General features: G+C 41.1%; 2 protein-coding genes across 5 annotated transcripts in view; both read right to left on the bottom strand.

Moving 5' to 3' along the window:
* Positions 1 to 1,055: 1,055 nt before the first annotated feature.
* On the bottom strand, positions 1,056 to 7,102 carry LEPROT (leptin receptor overlapping transcript). Its single transcript, XM_075037311.1, has 4 exons — positions 6,990 to 7,102; positions 6,649 to 6,724; positions 5,650 to 5,836; positions 1,056 to 4,396 (listed from the first exon to the last, which is right to left on the bottom strand). Exons 1-4 carry the CDS (start codon positions 7,003 to 7,005, stop codon positions 4,280 to 4,282), a joined length of 396 nt encoding a protein of 131 aa, XP_074893412.1. The 5' UTR covers positions 7,006 to 7,102; the 3' UTR covers positions 1,056 to 4,279.
* Positions 7,103 to 8,740: 1,638 nt separating this feature from the next.
* Positions 8,741 to 17,881, bottom strand: part of DNAJC6 (DnaJ heat shock protein family (Hsp40) member C6) — a 51,700-nt gene continuing 42,559 nt past the window's right edge. For all 4 annotated transcript variants that reach the window (XM_075037310.1, XM_075037308.1, XM_075037307.1 and 1 more), the window contains 6 exons: positions 17,237 to 17,305; positions 16,345 to 16,479; positions 14,544 to 14,804; positions 14,028 to 14,173; positions 11,917 to 12,093; positions 8,741 to 11,009 (listed from right to left, as the gene is read on the bottom strand). In XM_075037310.1, coding sequence (XP_074893411.1) covers positions 10,908 to 11,009; positions 11,917 to 12,093; positions 14,028 to 14,173; positions 14,544 to 14,804; positions 16,345 to 16,479; positions 17,237 to 17,305 — 890 coding nt within the window. In that variant the 3' untranslated portion in view covers positions 8,741 to 10,907. The remainder of the gene's footprint in view (positions 11,010 to 11,916; positions 12,094 to 14,027; positions 14,174 to 14,543; positions 14,805 to 16,344; positions 16,480 to 17,236; positions 17,306 to 17,881) is intronic.

Here is a 17,881-nt window from a genome sequence, read left to right as displayed (position 1 = left end):
TAGAAAGCTACCCAAGGTCATAACTAGTTAGGAAGGTTACCAGCTTTCTTAAAGGACTGAAGAGACTACGAAACCAGCGCAAGACTGTGACTGGTACCCCGTGCTCCTGACCCCTTACGCATATTTTATTTTTTTCCTCCAGCTAAGTATATGTTGACAGGTTAACAGCTCTATTAACTACAAAAACAAGCAGCTACAAGAACAAGGGTGGAAAGGACAGGAAATAAAAGTTATACCATACAGATAATACTAGCAAATCCAGAACCAGGTTAAATAAAGGAGCTCAGGAACCAAGCCTAGAGCCTGAAGTTATTCTATATGCAAAGCATGTTGGGCTAGGCAGTACAGAACAGCAATCCCAAACATTCATTTTGCAAAACAGGGCAAAGCCAGCAGCTAACTGATTCAAAGCGCAAACACACTCACCTTCTCCAACACTTAGTTGCTCAAATCATTGCTGTAAACAGAAAGCATCAGCTACTCAGAACACAGACACTACAGCCGCCTTCTCCTGATGGTGGGTGCTTTCACAAATTGATTAAAATAACTGAGCAGGCTTCATTTTCACAAGGACTGGTGGGATCAAAATCACCCACTTAATACATTCACCAACTTAACTACAGGAGTACCAACCCAGAAAAGAAAGAGAGCTTTGACACCCTTTGCGTCCCTGCCCATCAGTGCGGACAGAGCAGATGTGTCTTACTCTAGGCTCTTTCAAAGCTAGGAAAGTGGAAGAGGACAAGTGCTACCTTACACACCATCTTTTTTTGAACGCCTTTAAAAAGCTCACAGGTTCACCATGTACATAGGAGATAAGTGATGATAATTTCCCTGCATATTAGAGTACCGCCTGTACAACACATTCTAATGCATGCCATAACGGTAATGCCACCTATTGCAATTAGATCATGGCTTCTGAAATTTGTTCATTATACCATTTATACCGTTAGGAAAGCACCACTGGATATATTTTCTCTATCTTTCCTCTCACACAAGAGTCCGTCGTCATCTCTTCAAATTTAAGACAGACAAATATTTAAGCATCAGACATGTTTATTAGACAATTCAAAATGTCAGTTTTATTAGACAATTCAAAAAAAAAGTAGAATATGTTTTAATTTCCGTATTTTAACACTTCATAATCTCAAGAACCTGGCAATCACAGACAATAAAAACAGTGTTTACAAGTTACAAAAGCTGCACTGCATTCCGAATTACAGAAAACATGATTAGTTGACAAGGAAGCTTTATAAAATGCAGTAACAGATTTTCAGCTCATTATGAAACACAGTGATATTGCCATGTATATGCATTCACAAAATCGGCATAGTATCAAAATTAAGGCACTTTGGATACATAGTATTCACTTCCATATAGGAAAACAATTTCAGAGAAACCACAGTAAACTGCTACTGGTAGATAGTGACAGTATGCCCAGTACTAGCCATCAAAGCACCAGGTTTGCGTGAATGAGCGAAGCTCTTGATAAAAAAAAGCACTGAAAATTTCTTTTACCCTGACTATTTGATGTCGAAGACTCATTCAAGCAAATTTACTTTTAAAGAGGTCAAGGAAGATTTCCATGATTTAAACACTGTTAAACACAATTTTTAAAGTTAAACATTTAAAAATAAAAGTCCATGGTGAAAACTGCATGACGTTCACATTAAGGATTAGTGCATGTAGCTGCTTCAAAAGAAGAAAAAAAAAAAAAAAAAGCATTGACTTTCTCCATCTAACATTTACCTGCCATTTCATGAGGTACCCGCCAACCACAGTAATATCAAAGGAAATACAGTACAATAGAGTAATTTGTCAAAGAAGCAACCTCTCTTCAAGACGGCACTTTCTAGTCCTCCTTTTCATTTCAGATTGTCATATGCTTACTGCCTGTAACCCAATCTGCCACAAGCACACTATTTACTAACAGATCCACAACAGGTCCTACAAATAATGACTCTCTAATTTAAAGAAAAATTTCTCTCAGCTGTTTTTCACACCACTGTCTTGAAGGCAAAATTTCATCAGTAATTGAGTAGTTTTGTAGACTTCTATTGTAGGCTTCGGTACATAAATTCTAAGGAGTAAAAACACTGAAGAATCTAACCCTGCAAGCACACAAGTATTTTAACAGGAGTTAAATAGAATTGTTAGCAACAACATTAGGCATTTACAGGATCAGGCACTTCAATTGTGTATTATTGGTGCTGGTTTACTTCACTAATTTGAGTGAAAAATGCCATTGTATAGGAAAAACAGCAACTTCTTCACAAATGGAAGCAGGACTTGTATGTGGAAACTATGCTTACTCTATACAACTTGGCTCATAATTAGAACAAATAATTTCCATGCTAGTACTTTACAAAGCAGTAGGGTCCAACAGATTTCATCTAAAGTCAGGAAGAAGACACTGTAAGAGAACTTGTTTATGCACAGCAACTTCCCAAGTATATTCCTGCTATGTCTTCGATGAAGCATTAACATCCAGAAAAAAACCTGTCCTCTAATGTTAATTCTTCTTTTACGGGAATGACAGCCTAGACACACTTCAGTATAAAATACAGCTAGTCAGCATTCCTCAGCACTGAACTGTTCACCTAATACTCATCTGAAGTTTAAATTTAAAACATGTAATTAACCTTCCTGAAACCTGATATTCCATTCCTACTTAAGTGATACTACATTACTTGGACCACAGAATGATTTCTGTACCCTTATGCTAGGGCACTGAGCACGAATAAAAGACCCAGTATCAGAGCGCTCACGTAACATTCATTAATTTTTTAACCTTTGCTGTGCACAATCCACAGGACACCATTTTGCAGTACACAAGTATTAAGAGAGCTTGGAGAGCAGCGTAAGTAGTTCCATACAACTTAGGGGGCAAAAAGCACTGCGCTGGTGAGGCTGCCACATCTTGTAGGGCGGATTCTATCACCTCCTTACACAACGTCCCTCATAGCTACACAGGGTGGTAGCAGTCTGCTGTGAACTAACTCACGCAACTATAAAACACTCATTTGCAAGCTACGAGTATAAAGAACTCGCAATAGTAAAAACATACCCTATGCAGAAATTCAGCTTCTCACTTCACAGAGCAGAAACCTCTTTGCGTCCATTGTTCTATGAAAGAATAAACTAAGGTGTCTCTTCCTTTACCCCTTTGCAGATCACTGAAATGTCTTCTAGAGTTAGGGCTGTATCAGAATGTATTTTTACAAAACTGCATGCCTCCACAATTTGCAGGATTCATCAAGTCAAAACAGTATTAAAGTTTACTTTTGTAAGTGTGATTATGTGAATGTTTACTAGGATAATGCTATTAAAAATATAGTGTTTTAATATAACAATCTTTTCTTACAGACAAAAAAATAGTAGTTGAATAAGTATGTTTTAAAAGCAATGAGAACTGAGGAGCTAAGAAGTCCTACCCAGCAGAACACTCCTTTGCAATTCAGGCATTTCACACACAAGAACACAGAGCTGAATACTACATTGTGATTGTAAGTGTCCTGAGCATAGTTTCTTCTTTTGTGAACTTTCATAGGAGAAGTAAAGTTGGCTCTAAGCATTAAAGAGGCATTAAAATATATTATTCCCCAAATATATCCACAGTTGTTAAGTTGAACAGGGACAAAGCCTGAGTATCTTTGGAGGGGAATTATTTTTTAAATGAACACCATAAGTGGAAGGAAGGATTTTTAACCATTCATTAGGGAGTAAAAGAGTTGGCATAACCTATGTTTGGTTTTTACACTATCCAGAAAAACCACTAAAATTAAATTACTCAAATGAAAAGCAAGTACTCATTTATCCCTAATCAAAGCAGAAAGATCGATCAAGTTGAACAATACCAAGTAGGATAATCTTTATATTAGCCTGTTTTGATTACATGTTTAAAAAAACCAAACAGGCATGCTGACCAATATCATATGTATCAACGATACTACTGTGATTAAAACAAAAGTTAATGCATATATAGTGAAAAAATGAGTAAAACAGCTTATGTTTTGTAAACTTATTCAGGGACAAATTTGCAACGGTGATTCCAGCTTTTACTGAATACACTAAGACAGCTGTCACAAAGGCCTTTTCCCTTTGGCTGAAATGCATTTTAAAAAAGCATGTTATGATCTGATAATGTAACACTACATGCATATGCACATACATACATCTCAGCGTGCACACACATGTTATAATATATACACATATACACACACAGAGTATACATATGGTGATACATGCTGTAAAATATTACCAGCATCAGAGCGATGTCCTACCACTGTTCCCAGCTAAAGTCATCTCCTCTACCAAACACAAGAAAAAAGCCTAAAATAGTAAGGAAAATGACTGCATTGCCAGCCAGCACCAGACCACAGGCTCCCCATTTGATCTGAAATGCAAGGAAATGAAACAATCAAAGCAGTTCTTATAAGATAGGTTCAGGCCAGTTATTTATATGCATTAGATAAACTAAATGAAATACTACAGAAAGCTGCTAAAAGCATAAAGGAAAAAGACAAACAATAAATAATTCAATTCATGTGACTAATTATTCAATTAGCAACCACTCATATTATTAATACAAGACTTCAACAGACAGGCTAATAATGCTATGTTTTAGAATAAAATAATTACCTTGCCATACAAGTCACTAAACCATACGTAAGTCATCGAAAAAAAATCTGGTGAAACTAGTGCTCTCCTTTAATTGCTATGCAACAAAATAAAAGATAGCCTTTCAAATAAATGCCAGTAACAAACATGGAAAACAGTACGTGGTCTTAAAGGTAAATAGCTTTCTTTAACGATCTGCCCCACTAAGTTTACTCAAGTAAGTGACATTTACTCTTAAAAGATATAGCTGTGCATTAGAGTTCCCCCTCGTGGTCACTTCTGGTTCTGCCTACTGTCAGGTCCACAACTTAAAACCAAAAAATGCAGTGTCAAGGAAATTGTGCATTACAAATAAATTAAAAACTAAGCACGCAAGTTTTAAGCAAAACTGAAAGACTGAAGGGGAAAAGCAACACAACACATAAAGATGCAATTGGGTAGTTTGGGAGACAGGACAAAAGAGTTCTCTGCCTTGCAAAACAAATGTGACAAAAATCTCACCACTGAAGAGCAGTTCAGAAAGCAAAGACAAAAGAAGCTAGCAGGATTTCCTCAGACTTTGAAAGGACAAAGCATGAGCTTGGGAAATGCTTTGAAAACCAGAAGGGGACTCTGGAAGTTTGGCCTTTTATCTTTTAACTGATAATGCACTCCAGTCACCAAGTTTTCAGCATCCTAAATGGAGAAAGCAGACATTCTGAAATAACAATAAGGAAGGTGGCGCAAGAAGCGGTGCAAAAGTTGATGAGACAGAGAGGCACGAGATGTAGGAGGAGTTAATATCTTGTATTGGACCAAAACAACTCTGGAGAAAAACCCAGCTAAAAACTTTTCAGTCATGCAAGTCCTTTGTTCAGGTCAAAAAGCAGCATTGACAGACAGAATTTCAGCAGAGTGATTCCTTCAATCAGAATCTAGAAACACCACAATAATGAACTTAAAGGCAGGATTTACAAACAGCAATAGTACCCTTACAGATTACATTCAGTAACCAGTGCCTTACAATTAAAATTAGCAAGCAGAACTTACCGCTTCAACCCGTGCAAGGATGATAGGAAATCCAAAGGCAGAAACAACAATTCCAGTTGTGAAGAAATATGCCAGTTCCCTGCAGGCACTGCTGGCTGCATCACTGTCATCACTTACTCTTTTTGCAATGAAGTGGGGAATGGGGCAGATGAAGTAAAATATTAAGACAAACAGAGGCCAGTATACACTGGGGAGGGGGGAAAAGGAAATACATAATCAGTTTAGATAGATGCTTCAATAAAAAGTACCTTCTTTTTAGAAAAATTGCAGTAGCTGTAATCCTACTTTATGGTTTGAAAAGTGGGTTACGTGATTTAACCACAAGCTTTCACCCAAAGGGGCAATCCTACCTTGTTTTCCCTGCATATTGGCACAAACACTCATATGGCCTCGTGTAGAGCAGGACCCACGCTCTCACACGAGCAAGGGTTAATTGATTTTACATTTGCATCACCTTGCTGATTCAGCTCACACCACCGCCTCACAAAAACGACAGTCACCGCACAAGGAACAGGAAATGCTGGCAAGCGGGACAGGAACCAAGAGCTTTCCCAAATTAGAGGGATCCGGGAGAATAAACAAGCCGACTGCGAAGGCACACCCTTGCACTCTCATCTCTTTGTGAGAGTTCTCGTTAGCTTCGCCTGGATTTTTAAGTGTAAGAGACATCCCAGGTGGAGTCTTGTGGTAGGAGGGTTGTTTAAAGAAACAGGGAAGTAAGGGAAAGAATTGTGCGAGGTTAAAAACGGCTGCTTAGCAAGATGGCACCGCTTTTCCTGAGGAAGTACTGAGCTGTTTTCAGTCTTTTTTTTAATGGAAGCGCAAGTGCTGGCTAAGGAGGTGGTATTTAGTCACAACAAACCGCCACGTGTCAAGAGCCAGAAAGCGGGCGACTGCTGTAAGATAACTAGAGCCAAACAGCTCAATTAAGTGAGATTAACACCTCCATCGACAGGGACTAAGAAGGGGAAGTTTTGGAAACGAAGCCGGCCCCCTCACCCGTAGTACTCCAGGGCGCAGCCCAGCATGAGGAACGTCAGCCCGATGGCTCCGCTGAAGGACAGCGCCACGAGAGCTGCAACGGCACAAGGCAGGCGGTGAGGCGGCAGCCGCCTCACCGGTTACCGGTTACCCCTCCCCGCCAAGCCCGCCCGTTCCCCCCACCCCCCCCCCCCGCGCCTTGCTGAGGCGATGCCTGGGGAAGTTGGAAGCGCAACCCGGTCGTTCTGCTCCCTCAGACGGAGAGGGGACCCCCGGCCGGCGGGCGGCGAAGCGGCTCGGAGCTGCCGAACGGCAGCTCCGAGCCGCTTCGCCGCCCGCCGGCCGGGAGCGCTCGGTACCTTTGATGCCCGCCATGTTCGGGGCTCTGAACGACGCCGAGCTGAGGTGGCGGCGAGCGACTTCCGCCTACCGACCTCTTGCCCCGCCCCCCTCCTGCACCACGTGAGCCGCCAGCGTCACCTAAGAGGCGATTCCCCGGCTGGCCCCGCCCACGCGTGGGAAAGGGGGCGGGGCTAGCTGTGAGGAAACGGGCGGGCCGCCAGCCTACCCGTCGCCATGGTTACGGGGCGGTGTCTACGCCTCCAGTCGGGCCTTGGGGTGGGTGTTTAACATAACACACACAAACAAACATATATATCTTTATATATGGTGTACATGTGCGCAAATACCTGTATATAGACGTGCACAAGCACGATCTGAATACAGAAATACAGCTTTGTACAGCCCCCGCCCAGCAGTCGCCACCATCTTGCAGGCTACTCCTAAAAACCCCAGTTTTCACCCCCAAAAATGGGCCCAAGCACCTGCTTGTCTCACACGGTCCCTTCTCGGGATTTGCATCATCCACCCCAAGAAGGGCATGTCTTTTTTAGAGCAGTATTTTTTGAAGCCTTAGGTTTTTGAGATCCCATTTTTGACCCAAGAACAGCCTTTTTAAGGGAGAATTTGCACAGCCCACCTCCCCACAGAGGATTTCTTTAGATATCTTCCATCTCTACCTCTCAGCTCTTCTTGTTTCGTACCTTCTCCGACACAGATTTTTTCCCCAATTTCATTGTTACCTTTAAATTATCTAGAGCCAAGAAGGCTGCCTAATTAAAACAGCAGACTGATGTAACTAAATGCTTCAAGTGAAAATGTTGTCAGGTGCTATATTTGCTGACTTGCTTGGCCACAGGTCTCTGAAGCATGGTAGCATAATAGCAAGCAACAAGTTGTTTCCGAAAGGTCTTAATTTAGGAAAACTACCCAGAATGCCAACCTGTGAATTACCGCATGGCATTAGAGACCACTTAAAAAAGGCAATACTGACACTGGCCAAGGCACACAACCCATATCATGGGAACAGAAGTACGATTTTAATATTATGGTTTGGTCACAGTTTGTAAGCAGCAATTGAACTCAGCATTTTTTGGCTTATTTTGCAACAGAAAACCACGTAGAGACCCTTTCGCTGTACCTTCCCCAAAGCCTTAGAGCAGAACAGAGCCTTTAGCTGTCATCAACAAGAAAAAAGCCCTAGGAATTTCAACAGAAGCTTACATCCTGGTACAGCTGCTGCTAATGTAAACAGCTTTGGACCAACAGTAAATATATAAATATGCACCTGACTTGACTTGTAAAAAAAAATAAAAAAAATCAAAACATAGAAACAAGTTAAATTACCATCTTCTGTTCCAGGTGGGCTGAAGGTTTTTTTTTTTTCTCTTAAGCAGGAAAGGCTGCATCTTTTCCCATTGCAAATTTACTCTAAATTAAACCCTTACTACTCTTACAATCTGCTTGCAGTAATGGCAACTGGCTTTTTCATGTATCTTTCTTTGCTCTTGAGGAAATAAAAGCTCTAGGAAAAAAAAAGTAGTTGTTTCTAGAGCTAGTAATTTATGGCTACCTTTATGTGTACCACACAGGTCCCACCCAACTCTACACTAGAGCAGCAGAGGTGTTAGTCATACATGTAAGATGTTGTAGACAAAAAAAGTTTCCATTTACCATACATGGATTCATTGTTGCTTATCCAGCATTTGCAGAGAAGGTAGAAGCTTTTTTTTTCCCCCCACAAGCACAAAACATACCTGAATAAGTTAATTTGAGCTTTTTAATGTATATACAAATGTTTTAGACCAGTCACAATTTCATTGAGTATATACTGTATTTACAAAAATTACAATAATTTAGTGAAACAGTAAACCTGAACATTGATAACCTCTGTCACTACCAGATATGACAAGAATTTTTTTTTAACTATTTTGATATACATACGTCCTAATACTTTCATGCATCCATAAAAACATTAGGGATGGAAGTAATCAAAGCTTAAGTGGGGTAGGGTTTCTTTTGGTAGATAAAGTTTAATGATGGATTTGTATTTTGTGAACGTATGAGTATCCAGAGTTATGTGCCATGACAAACTTGATACAAAGCTAATGTAGTTTTTATCATTAAAAAAGTACGTTATAGTAATGAGATCCTTTTTATTATATAGGCATAGGTCACAATATCTACAAATGTGAATGAGAAACAATAAACCAACAAATCACAGGAACATGGTTCACATTCCAGTTATCTCTTTAAATAAGACAAGCACATACTGGATCAAAACATTAATAAATAACATCCAGTTTGTTACTATTATCTTAAGGTCCTTTATATAAAAGGAGACCTATGTGTTGGTTTCACATTTTCAATTAATGGTAGTAAATAATGGACCAATACAACAAAAGGATGACTTTTGTACAGAAAGCAATGTACTTTGACACACTGTCTTTGCAATAGAAGTTTTGCCACTTGAAAATGTAAGTGCAACAACAAGTGGATTGTCTTTAAAAACCACCAGCTTTAAAGACTCACATCGGATGGCACCCTGTTCCTGAAGCAGTAAATACAAATGATTTCCTGCCCATCTTCTGCATATACCTGCCCTTTCAAAGGTCAAATACAGGTACAACATGTTGGTAAATAAACTGCTAGCTTTAGTTATTCTACAAAAGGAGAATGCCATAATTTGGGGTGAAGAGTGTAACTTGTTTTTTAACTAGGAAAGATGCTTCAGCTTTAGCATCAGAGATATTTCCTTGTGATATTATTGCTTTGGTCCAATATAAACTTTAATGATAATCAATTTGCATTGTGTTTACCTCAAAAAATCAGACCTGGCCCACAGATGTCTGCATGACAGCTTGCACACCATGATCTGAAAAGTGAAGTTGCAACAGGTTGCATTCTGCCAAGAGCCTTTGCTAAGTGCTCTGGAGCTGATAAAGGCATAGAGGTGATACAAGTGGGCTGGAAAAAGTCTTCTGAATCCTCAGGAGGGGAAGTGTGACCTATAGACTAGGAAGTTTCTAAAACTTTGCAGCAGAGTTTTAGTTTGTTGATATTTTTTTGTTTGATGGTTTCAAGCTATTGATGAGAACTTCATGGGAAATGCAGTACATGCTCATTCCTCACATTTACAAATGTGGATTCACCATTCCCCCAATTCCCTATCCCCCAAAGAACCCTATTCCCCCAGAACTGCTGTTTAACAAACCAACAACGTGCTGTTTAACATCAATTACTTGTTGCTTGCTTTAAAAGACACTTGCTCCATAATGCTGAGGAATTTCTTCTACACATTTTACTGCCGGACTGTGAGGTGAAGTACAGTATTAATGCGTAAAGCAGCAGTTCAGCTGCCACACTGATCTAACCCAGGATTCAGCTTTGTCTCTATTCAGGCATACTATACTATATGAGCAATTAAGCAGCAAATGGTGACTGTTAGAAGTGTGCCTAAACCACATCTGAGCACTTAAATTTGATAAAGTTTGATCCAAACCTAGGAAGAAAGCACATCGAAGTTTGGGCTTCACCACCAGTTATTGAACTCAACTGAAGTGTTGCCATATCACATATCACAAAAAAAAAAAGTAGGAAATTCACCAGCTACACTGTGTCAGAGACAGAACAATTCCACCTTTTCCCAGAATGTGTTCTCTCTCACCCCACTGGAATCCAAAGAAAAATATAAAAGTTACAAGAAACTGTAACCCCATGGCTCTCATATGGCAAGCCAGGTGGCTGGAGTTCCTCTGAGCTCAGGATTCTTGATACAAGTATAAGGACACCTTTCTCTTGTTCTTCATGATAAGTATTAGGCTCTTAGTTTTCTGAAACTTCTGAATTTCCAGCCAGAGTTTGGTTGATCTGTGACATTTGTGACAAGAGACTATATAAGCACTAGCACAGGTCTGTAGTGGAGACTGAGAAAGTACCTAATACAAGGGTTTTTGTCCTTGGTTTTCAAATTCTGACCAGGCATCATTTAGCTCCATAAATATCATCTTTGCATATTGTTCATATGGCTGCCCAGTAGCCTGGAATAAAAACAGAAAGAGGGATATCACAGCTACCAAATCAGACTACAAGAAGTTGACATTTGAGCAGCTAGATTCTCAAGCAGTTATCGTTCACTTTCCGTGAATGGTTTTCACTTATTCTTTGACAAGAATAAGCTACTGTTGAGGGCTGCTTACCTTGTTTTCAGCTTAAGAATTTCTTGGCTCTTCAGCTCTTCTGCTCCTCAGAGCTGACAACCCCCCCACATGTGATAAAGCACTGCAGTCCCAAGGGCAAAAAAAATTCAATCTAGACCTTGCAAGAGGCATTTTACCTGCACTAAAGGGAAAGAGCTGCCACCTGACACAGTTCCTTGATAAAAGCAGTATTCCTACAAACCTCTCGGCAGCCCACATCATCTCAAGCCTTGCCCACGGCCCTGAAACTCTCAGGGCCTCCATTTCGTTAAAAGTGGAAGCCTCATCATCACCATCGGGTTCCCCAGATGGTGTCATTGCACTCTGGTTGGCAAGCGTAAGCAGCAAGACCACAAGCCACAAGTCAGATAGTCAGATAAACCTGATTCTTCCGTTTTAGCAGTTTGATTTTAAGACCCTGTCCTTTCATATGCCTTTATCACATCCTCATCCCCTTCAGCAGGCACAATATTCTGGACTGTTGTTCACCACCAGTATGGCTTAGAGTCAAAGCGAGGGTGACAAAAGCTGAAGATCTGAATCTCTGTTGCTTGGAGCAGCGTGTACCAAGCACAGTCTTGGGGCTGGGAGCGGTTAGAGTTCTCACCTTTCAGAAACCCACAAAAATCTTGAACCACTACTTTCTACAAAGCTGTTTGCACCAATAAATTAAGCAATCGCATTCAACACTTCATAATTAAGAGAACAGTAACAATTTCTGAACAGTGTGAAACTAGGAAAACCTCACCTTGTCAGGATGAACGACAAGCACTGCCCGCCGGTAGACCTTCTTCACTTGCTCTGGTGTGACAAGATCTGCCATACTAACAGGTTTCCACTTGGTCTCCCCTGCCCATAAGACTGTATGCATTGTGGACAGCAGGGCTCTTATATTTCTCTCTTTCCCTTCAATCCATTCCAGGACCTGGAGAGAAGAAGGTGAGTCTCAATTTATGCCTTACATTAGATGTTCCAGTAGAAAAAAAGTTTTTTTTCATTTGAATACCAATGACTCCAAGGAGCATCTTACATTTCTTTCCAAGCTTTAGAAAACCTTTGGAAGATACTTGTCAATCTCTACTTTGTCATTCATTTTTATATCACTGCTTGAAAAGTTAAGACACACCTTGAGCAACATCCCTGCTAAAAATACTGAGTTGGTAATGCTTATAAACAGATGGAATAGTCAAAAGAGAAATGAAATGGTTAACTGTGTGGCTCTTTAGCAAGCTTAATTGCACATCTGAAGTAAGGTCGACTAGAACTCTGCTGTGGACGTGTATCCTTTGTGCATGTCTAGAGTTAAGTCTTCTAGAGACTCGTGTTGAAGGTTGGCTTCAATACAAATCTTTTTAAGCTCTAAGTCGGAAGCCTCAGTTCTCTCCATGTGCCTATTTGCTACCTTCAACCCAGCAGCCAAATAAAGCAAAAGGCAGTCTGCTTTCCTAGATGATGTAGTCCCCCTTAGCAGCTGCCATCTTAGCCTACAGCTGGGGAAGGCAAGGAGGAAAAGGGAAGTAAATGTGAAAACCAAAGCATAAATAGGTTTAACTGTTCCAGGCTGAACTGAAGTGACTCAGTGAAATAAAATGCATCAGAGCAAAGGGAATTTTATTGGGAAGGGAGAATCAGCTGGGTGCTTCAGTGATTCGGTAGCTTGCTGGGGGGAAAATGTTACACACAGTAAGTAGTACCACATGAATCGCTGAAGTTGTATAGCTTATGAATTGGGAAAACTACTGCCCACTTGATGGCCTGACAGCTGTCCGGCTTGGTTACAAGTGGCTGACGTTCGTGTTCAGCATGGTTGCTGGCACAGGCTTTCCAAAGGTTAAAAAAAATAATTTTTAAAAAATTCACTCATTCTGTTTTCTAGAAGTTTGCTTTGCTTTTGCTTGGGCTTTTCCTCTCAGCTCTGTATCCTTCTGTAATTATAATTCATAGTTTCATATTTCAAATGTAGAGCAGGACAGACTGAGTTTCCTTCCCTTCATAATAGATCTGTGGTTTGGCAGTTTATCGAGGAGAGATGAGAGAATTCCAAAGCAGGCAAGATTAATGAGACAGAGGATTAGTTCAATTAGCTGTGCCTGCTAATCAGGGCTGGAGTGATGTGGAAGACCAGCAGCCCTGACTGTAACACTGAGCAAGCCACTGTTTGCTACAGCCTGGTTTAGGACAGAAATGCAACCTTGGAGTTTTAAATCTGTTCCAAAGGACGCTCACATCTCCAGGGAAGGCATGAGAATTTACTATATGAACCAGCAGCAGGAAGTTCTCACTTTCTGCCCCAAGGGGACAACATCCCCTATTTCACAAAAACCTAGGTTTGGTAGAAGGACTGGCAGAGATGGTCACTACTTTATCTGGTTTATTTGTAAGAAGCTATTTCAGAACAGAGTTTTTACAAACGGATCACTTTTTTCTAAGCAGTATGTCTCATTCTGATGAGATAGTGGAGATTCTTCCAGATATTCCCCAATAGCTGCAGTTTATGGCTTCATGTTTCTGGTCCCCCTAGCTCACTGCTGTCTGGCATGCGAATGGGGAGCGCAGCAGTTCATGGTGCTATCAAGTTTAGACGCCTACTTTATGGAAAGCAAGCAGAAGAGATAGCACATGGTGCTTGGGATCCAGCAATACTGTGGAGGCCACGCGCTGAAGTAAGTGCTAAAACAGGACGATAGCTTCTAGCACTAAATGATCTGAAAGATTTGCTCTGCTGCCTCACATGTGGGATGGCTGGTGGATTACTGCCCCCTCCACCTTTCAGGGGCAGAGTTTCAAGCAGCCTCCAACATGTTGAGAAAGACAGACACGTTGAATGATTGTAAGAGCATAAACAAGAATATTGCTTACTTTTAGTTTTTCAGGGTCCATCTCCTTAGCCATTTCTTCTTTTCTCATCTCAGCTATTGTTTTGGGGCCCTTCTTGTCCTTGTGAGCATTAAAACCTTGACCAGATAATAGGTCTTCGAAATCTGCAGACACTTTTGGTTTTGAATCTTGAAAAACAAGAAGATTTGACTTTGTTATCACAATACAGGTTTGTTTAATACTGCTTTTCTACCCAAGCCACCCCCCACGCTTATCACTATAACAATCTCCCAGTGCTAATGGGTGTCCAGGTTCTCACAAAAGAGGTATAGGCTAATGTTACTTTTTAATTATTATCAAAGCTTACTTGGCACACAGGGTTTCCCAAATATTAGCACACTTTAGAGTCTAGGACAGGACAACTAGTGTTGAACTTTATACATCATCAAATGATCAGCATGACTTACTTGCTTAGACCCTAACCCGTTAAGGCGTTGGAACATTAAAGCAATATTAGAAGGAGTCAGCCTTTTGGATGCTGAACTCCAAAAAGCTTACCAACGTTAGCCGGTCCTTTTCCACGTTCGTTTTGTGCTCCCGGCATCGCTGAGAAACTCACGTTGTAATTGGGCTTGTTCTGGGGAGATGCATGAGGCATGCTTGGCTGGGCTTTGGGTTGTGCCTGCTGCCAGCCATAGCCAGCTCCTTGCTGCCAACCGCTGCCACCCATGGGCTGGGGAGAGGGTTTCTGCGGCGAGGGGGGGAATCCTCCACCCATGCCTGTCGGTGTGGTCGGTTTACTGGCAAACGAAGGGCCACCTGCAGAGTACGGGGAAAGGAATGACAGTGAGCATTAGCAAACAGGATACTGACTTGCCTTCCCAAAAGAGGGAACCTAATCAAAATCCCCCAGGCAGCTGGCTTCTATTTTCAGCTCTGCCACAAACTTATTTTTGCAACATCAGGTAAAGCCTTTCAACTTACCTGTCACTGCTCTGTAAGCTGCTTAAAAGACAGCAACAGCCCTTGAAGATTGCACAGGAATTGGAGTAGTGGTTCATTGGGGAAACACAGGGAAAGCTACATGCAGCTAACTGGGAACGACAGCTGCTGTGTGTTATGGTGGCAACATCAAGTTGACCTATGTTGAAATAGTATCTCCTTATGCTGTACTGATGTAATACTATCCCACAGAGCTGTGTGTTTCAGCACCTTATTACCTTAGGGGATGCTCCTCTGGCATAGTTTGTGGTGGGAGGTATGCAGAGTTAATGTTTTATTATTTGAGACTAACATCCACACTCAACTCTGAGCTCCAGAATGTGTCATGGAAACTGGATCAAATGCTTTTGACTTAGTAATGAACAACAAAAATGTGGTTAAATATCCTGTGGATGCCAAGTCATTTGTTTTTAAATGCCATAACTTTGCTACAGAATATGTGTTTTAAAAGCACCTCAATGCTCTGACATGGCTCTTGGCATACTTTTTATTTTGCTCCTGCAGAGCAGCTAGTGATCCAGCAGAGGGAACTGGGAAACCTAATTCCAGAACCATGCTGGTACTGACGCAAAGGACAATACAAACATCAGATAAAACCACAATGGCTTGCAAAGAGCTGAGGGCAGTGACAAAGGGAAGAAAAATCTATTTACCAGAGTCAGAGAAGCCAACATGCTGGGTTTTAAGAAAAACTTAAATAATTTGTCAGAACTGCCTTTTTAACACTGAGGTCCAGGGTTTGCTGATTCTTTTCAGAGATAAAACAAGGACAAAATCCTTGTCTAAGCAGTCAAGCAAACAGTCCTTTGTAGCCAGGTGCAAATGAAAATGCGTTCAAACTCCACATTTAGATAGTACTGCAAATTAGAGGCAGATTAGTGAGGTTCCACACATTTCCTCACAAAAGACAAAAATGAGTCGAGTCTAGAAGGAAACAATTCCTCAGGGACCCCAGTAGCTTTGAAGAGCCAAAGTCTCCTCCCAGGCACTGCTCCAAGGTCTGTAGCAACAGTTCTCCAGTTGGAGTTAAAACACAGAGCATCCTTAGCCAGAGACTGTTTAGACTTACAAGATAGAGGATATACTTAGCAATCCATACAGCCTACAGAGGTCCCAACAACTTGTTAGCAGTTTGGTTTTTTTTTTTGATGGAGGATCAGTAAAGCACAGATTTGTGAGACCTTACAGAAAATCAGGCAGAAGGGAGAGCTTGAAAGCAGCACCGACATGCAGACAGGTTGAAAGGACCCACAGACCTCTGTCACATACCAGGCTGTTCATCCTATTTCCCTAAAACAGAGCTGGTAACTTAATTTTTTTTATTTTTTTTATTTTTTTTTAAATAAGGGATGCAAACCTGCTAAACTTGCTCCAAGAGTCCCCAGATCAGCAAATGGATCCAGTGTTTGGGGTTTAGCCTGATGAGTGGGAGTGCTATGGAGGGATCCTGTAGGACTGGTGGCAGCTGACTTACTTCCCACACCTAGGCCACCTTAAAGGAAAAAAAAAAAAAGAAAAAAGAAAAAATAACTCAGTTTTTATCCCTATTTTACATGAGTGCAGCTCTTACCCAGTGCTTAGTCACATGATGTTAGAAGACTGCTGTTAAAATTAAGTATACTCTTGTCAGGTTCCTAAGCAGTCTCAACTCAGCGTTGGCCCAGACTAGTCACACACCCACTCACAGTTAGGATCAGCAATAAAAATGTTCCCCAGACTGTCTTCAGTGACACAGTAATTATGACAAATTGATATATTTTAAGAACCAGAAGCCTTCAGGAAACAACTTTTGGTAGGACATACATAGTCTCCCAAGATTAGAGAGAATCATGCTATTATTTATTGGCATCCCAGGAATGCATAGCACTTCCCAGGTCCTTCACGTGGCTCCACACTGGAATAAAACACAACTATGTACACCCTCACCAAGCACTTTTCCCACTTCAGGCCCTGGTTTCTTGAGGAAAGAAACCCAGATTTTTTTTTTGAACAGAAAGAGTTTGGTAGTCTTTAGCCAGATCCTCTCCTGGACAACTGGGAGACCAGGACAACAGTTACAGCATACCTGCTGCAGTTCAGATGAGACCAAAGTCTTGATCAAAGTTTTGTTGTATTAGTCAAAGTGCTAAGCAGCAGACGGGGGGAACCTGTTCACTGCAGTCACTGGTAGCATTTTCCCTCTGCCTCTCCTCTCTCAGGACTCCTTAAGGGTTTTTTTGTTAGAAGTCCTGAATTTTTATGATACATACCTGGTTTGTTGGCCCAGTCCCAACCACCGGAAACATCTGGTTGTATGGAAACCGTTGGTGTGCTAGAAGCTAAGCAGAATGATTACATATAAATATCTTAAAGCAGTAGAGCAAAACCAACATAATCCAGCATCTAGGAAGAGCAGGGGGCAAGGAGAAGGAGAAACAGTATTGCGTTCGCCTACCATTTGCCAATTAGAAGTGAACTTCTTCCTCACTATGGGCATTACAAATTTAACATTTTTTTGTCATGTCATGCTATACAGAGTTAAGTGTGGAAGGACACGGATCTACAGAGTTCATTTCATGGTAGCTTTGGTCAGAGGCTTTATATACTTATTTATAAAAACCTTACCACCAGAATAACACATGTGGTTTTGTGTTTCTGAATACATCTCAACCCAAGGAAATATTCTGCAAGCAAAGGGCAACTATGGAGAAAACAAATAAAGCACAGCAGCCCACACAGATGTAAACCAGTAAGAACACACACAGTCCTTCCCTTAACCCTGTATCAAATAAAGCCTGTACATCTATGCAGTTCACCCTGCCAGCATTTCATTATCTGCAGATACTAGCACTGTAATTTAATAGCTCATCACGCTGGGATACCATTTCAATTACTTTCATTATTTCAGCCAGCTC

The sequence above is a fragment of the Buteo buteo genome, chromosome 10 (genome assembly GCF_964188355.1).
Source record: "Buteo buteo chromosome 10, bButBut1.hap1.1, whole genome shotgun sequence".
NCBI classification, from domain to species: domain Eukaryota; kingdom Metazoa; phylum Chordata; class Aves; order Accipitriformes; family Accipitridae; genus Buteo; species Buteo buteo.
This window is presented reverse-complemented; position numbering and strand designations above follow the sequence as displayed.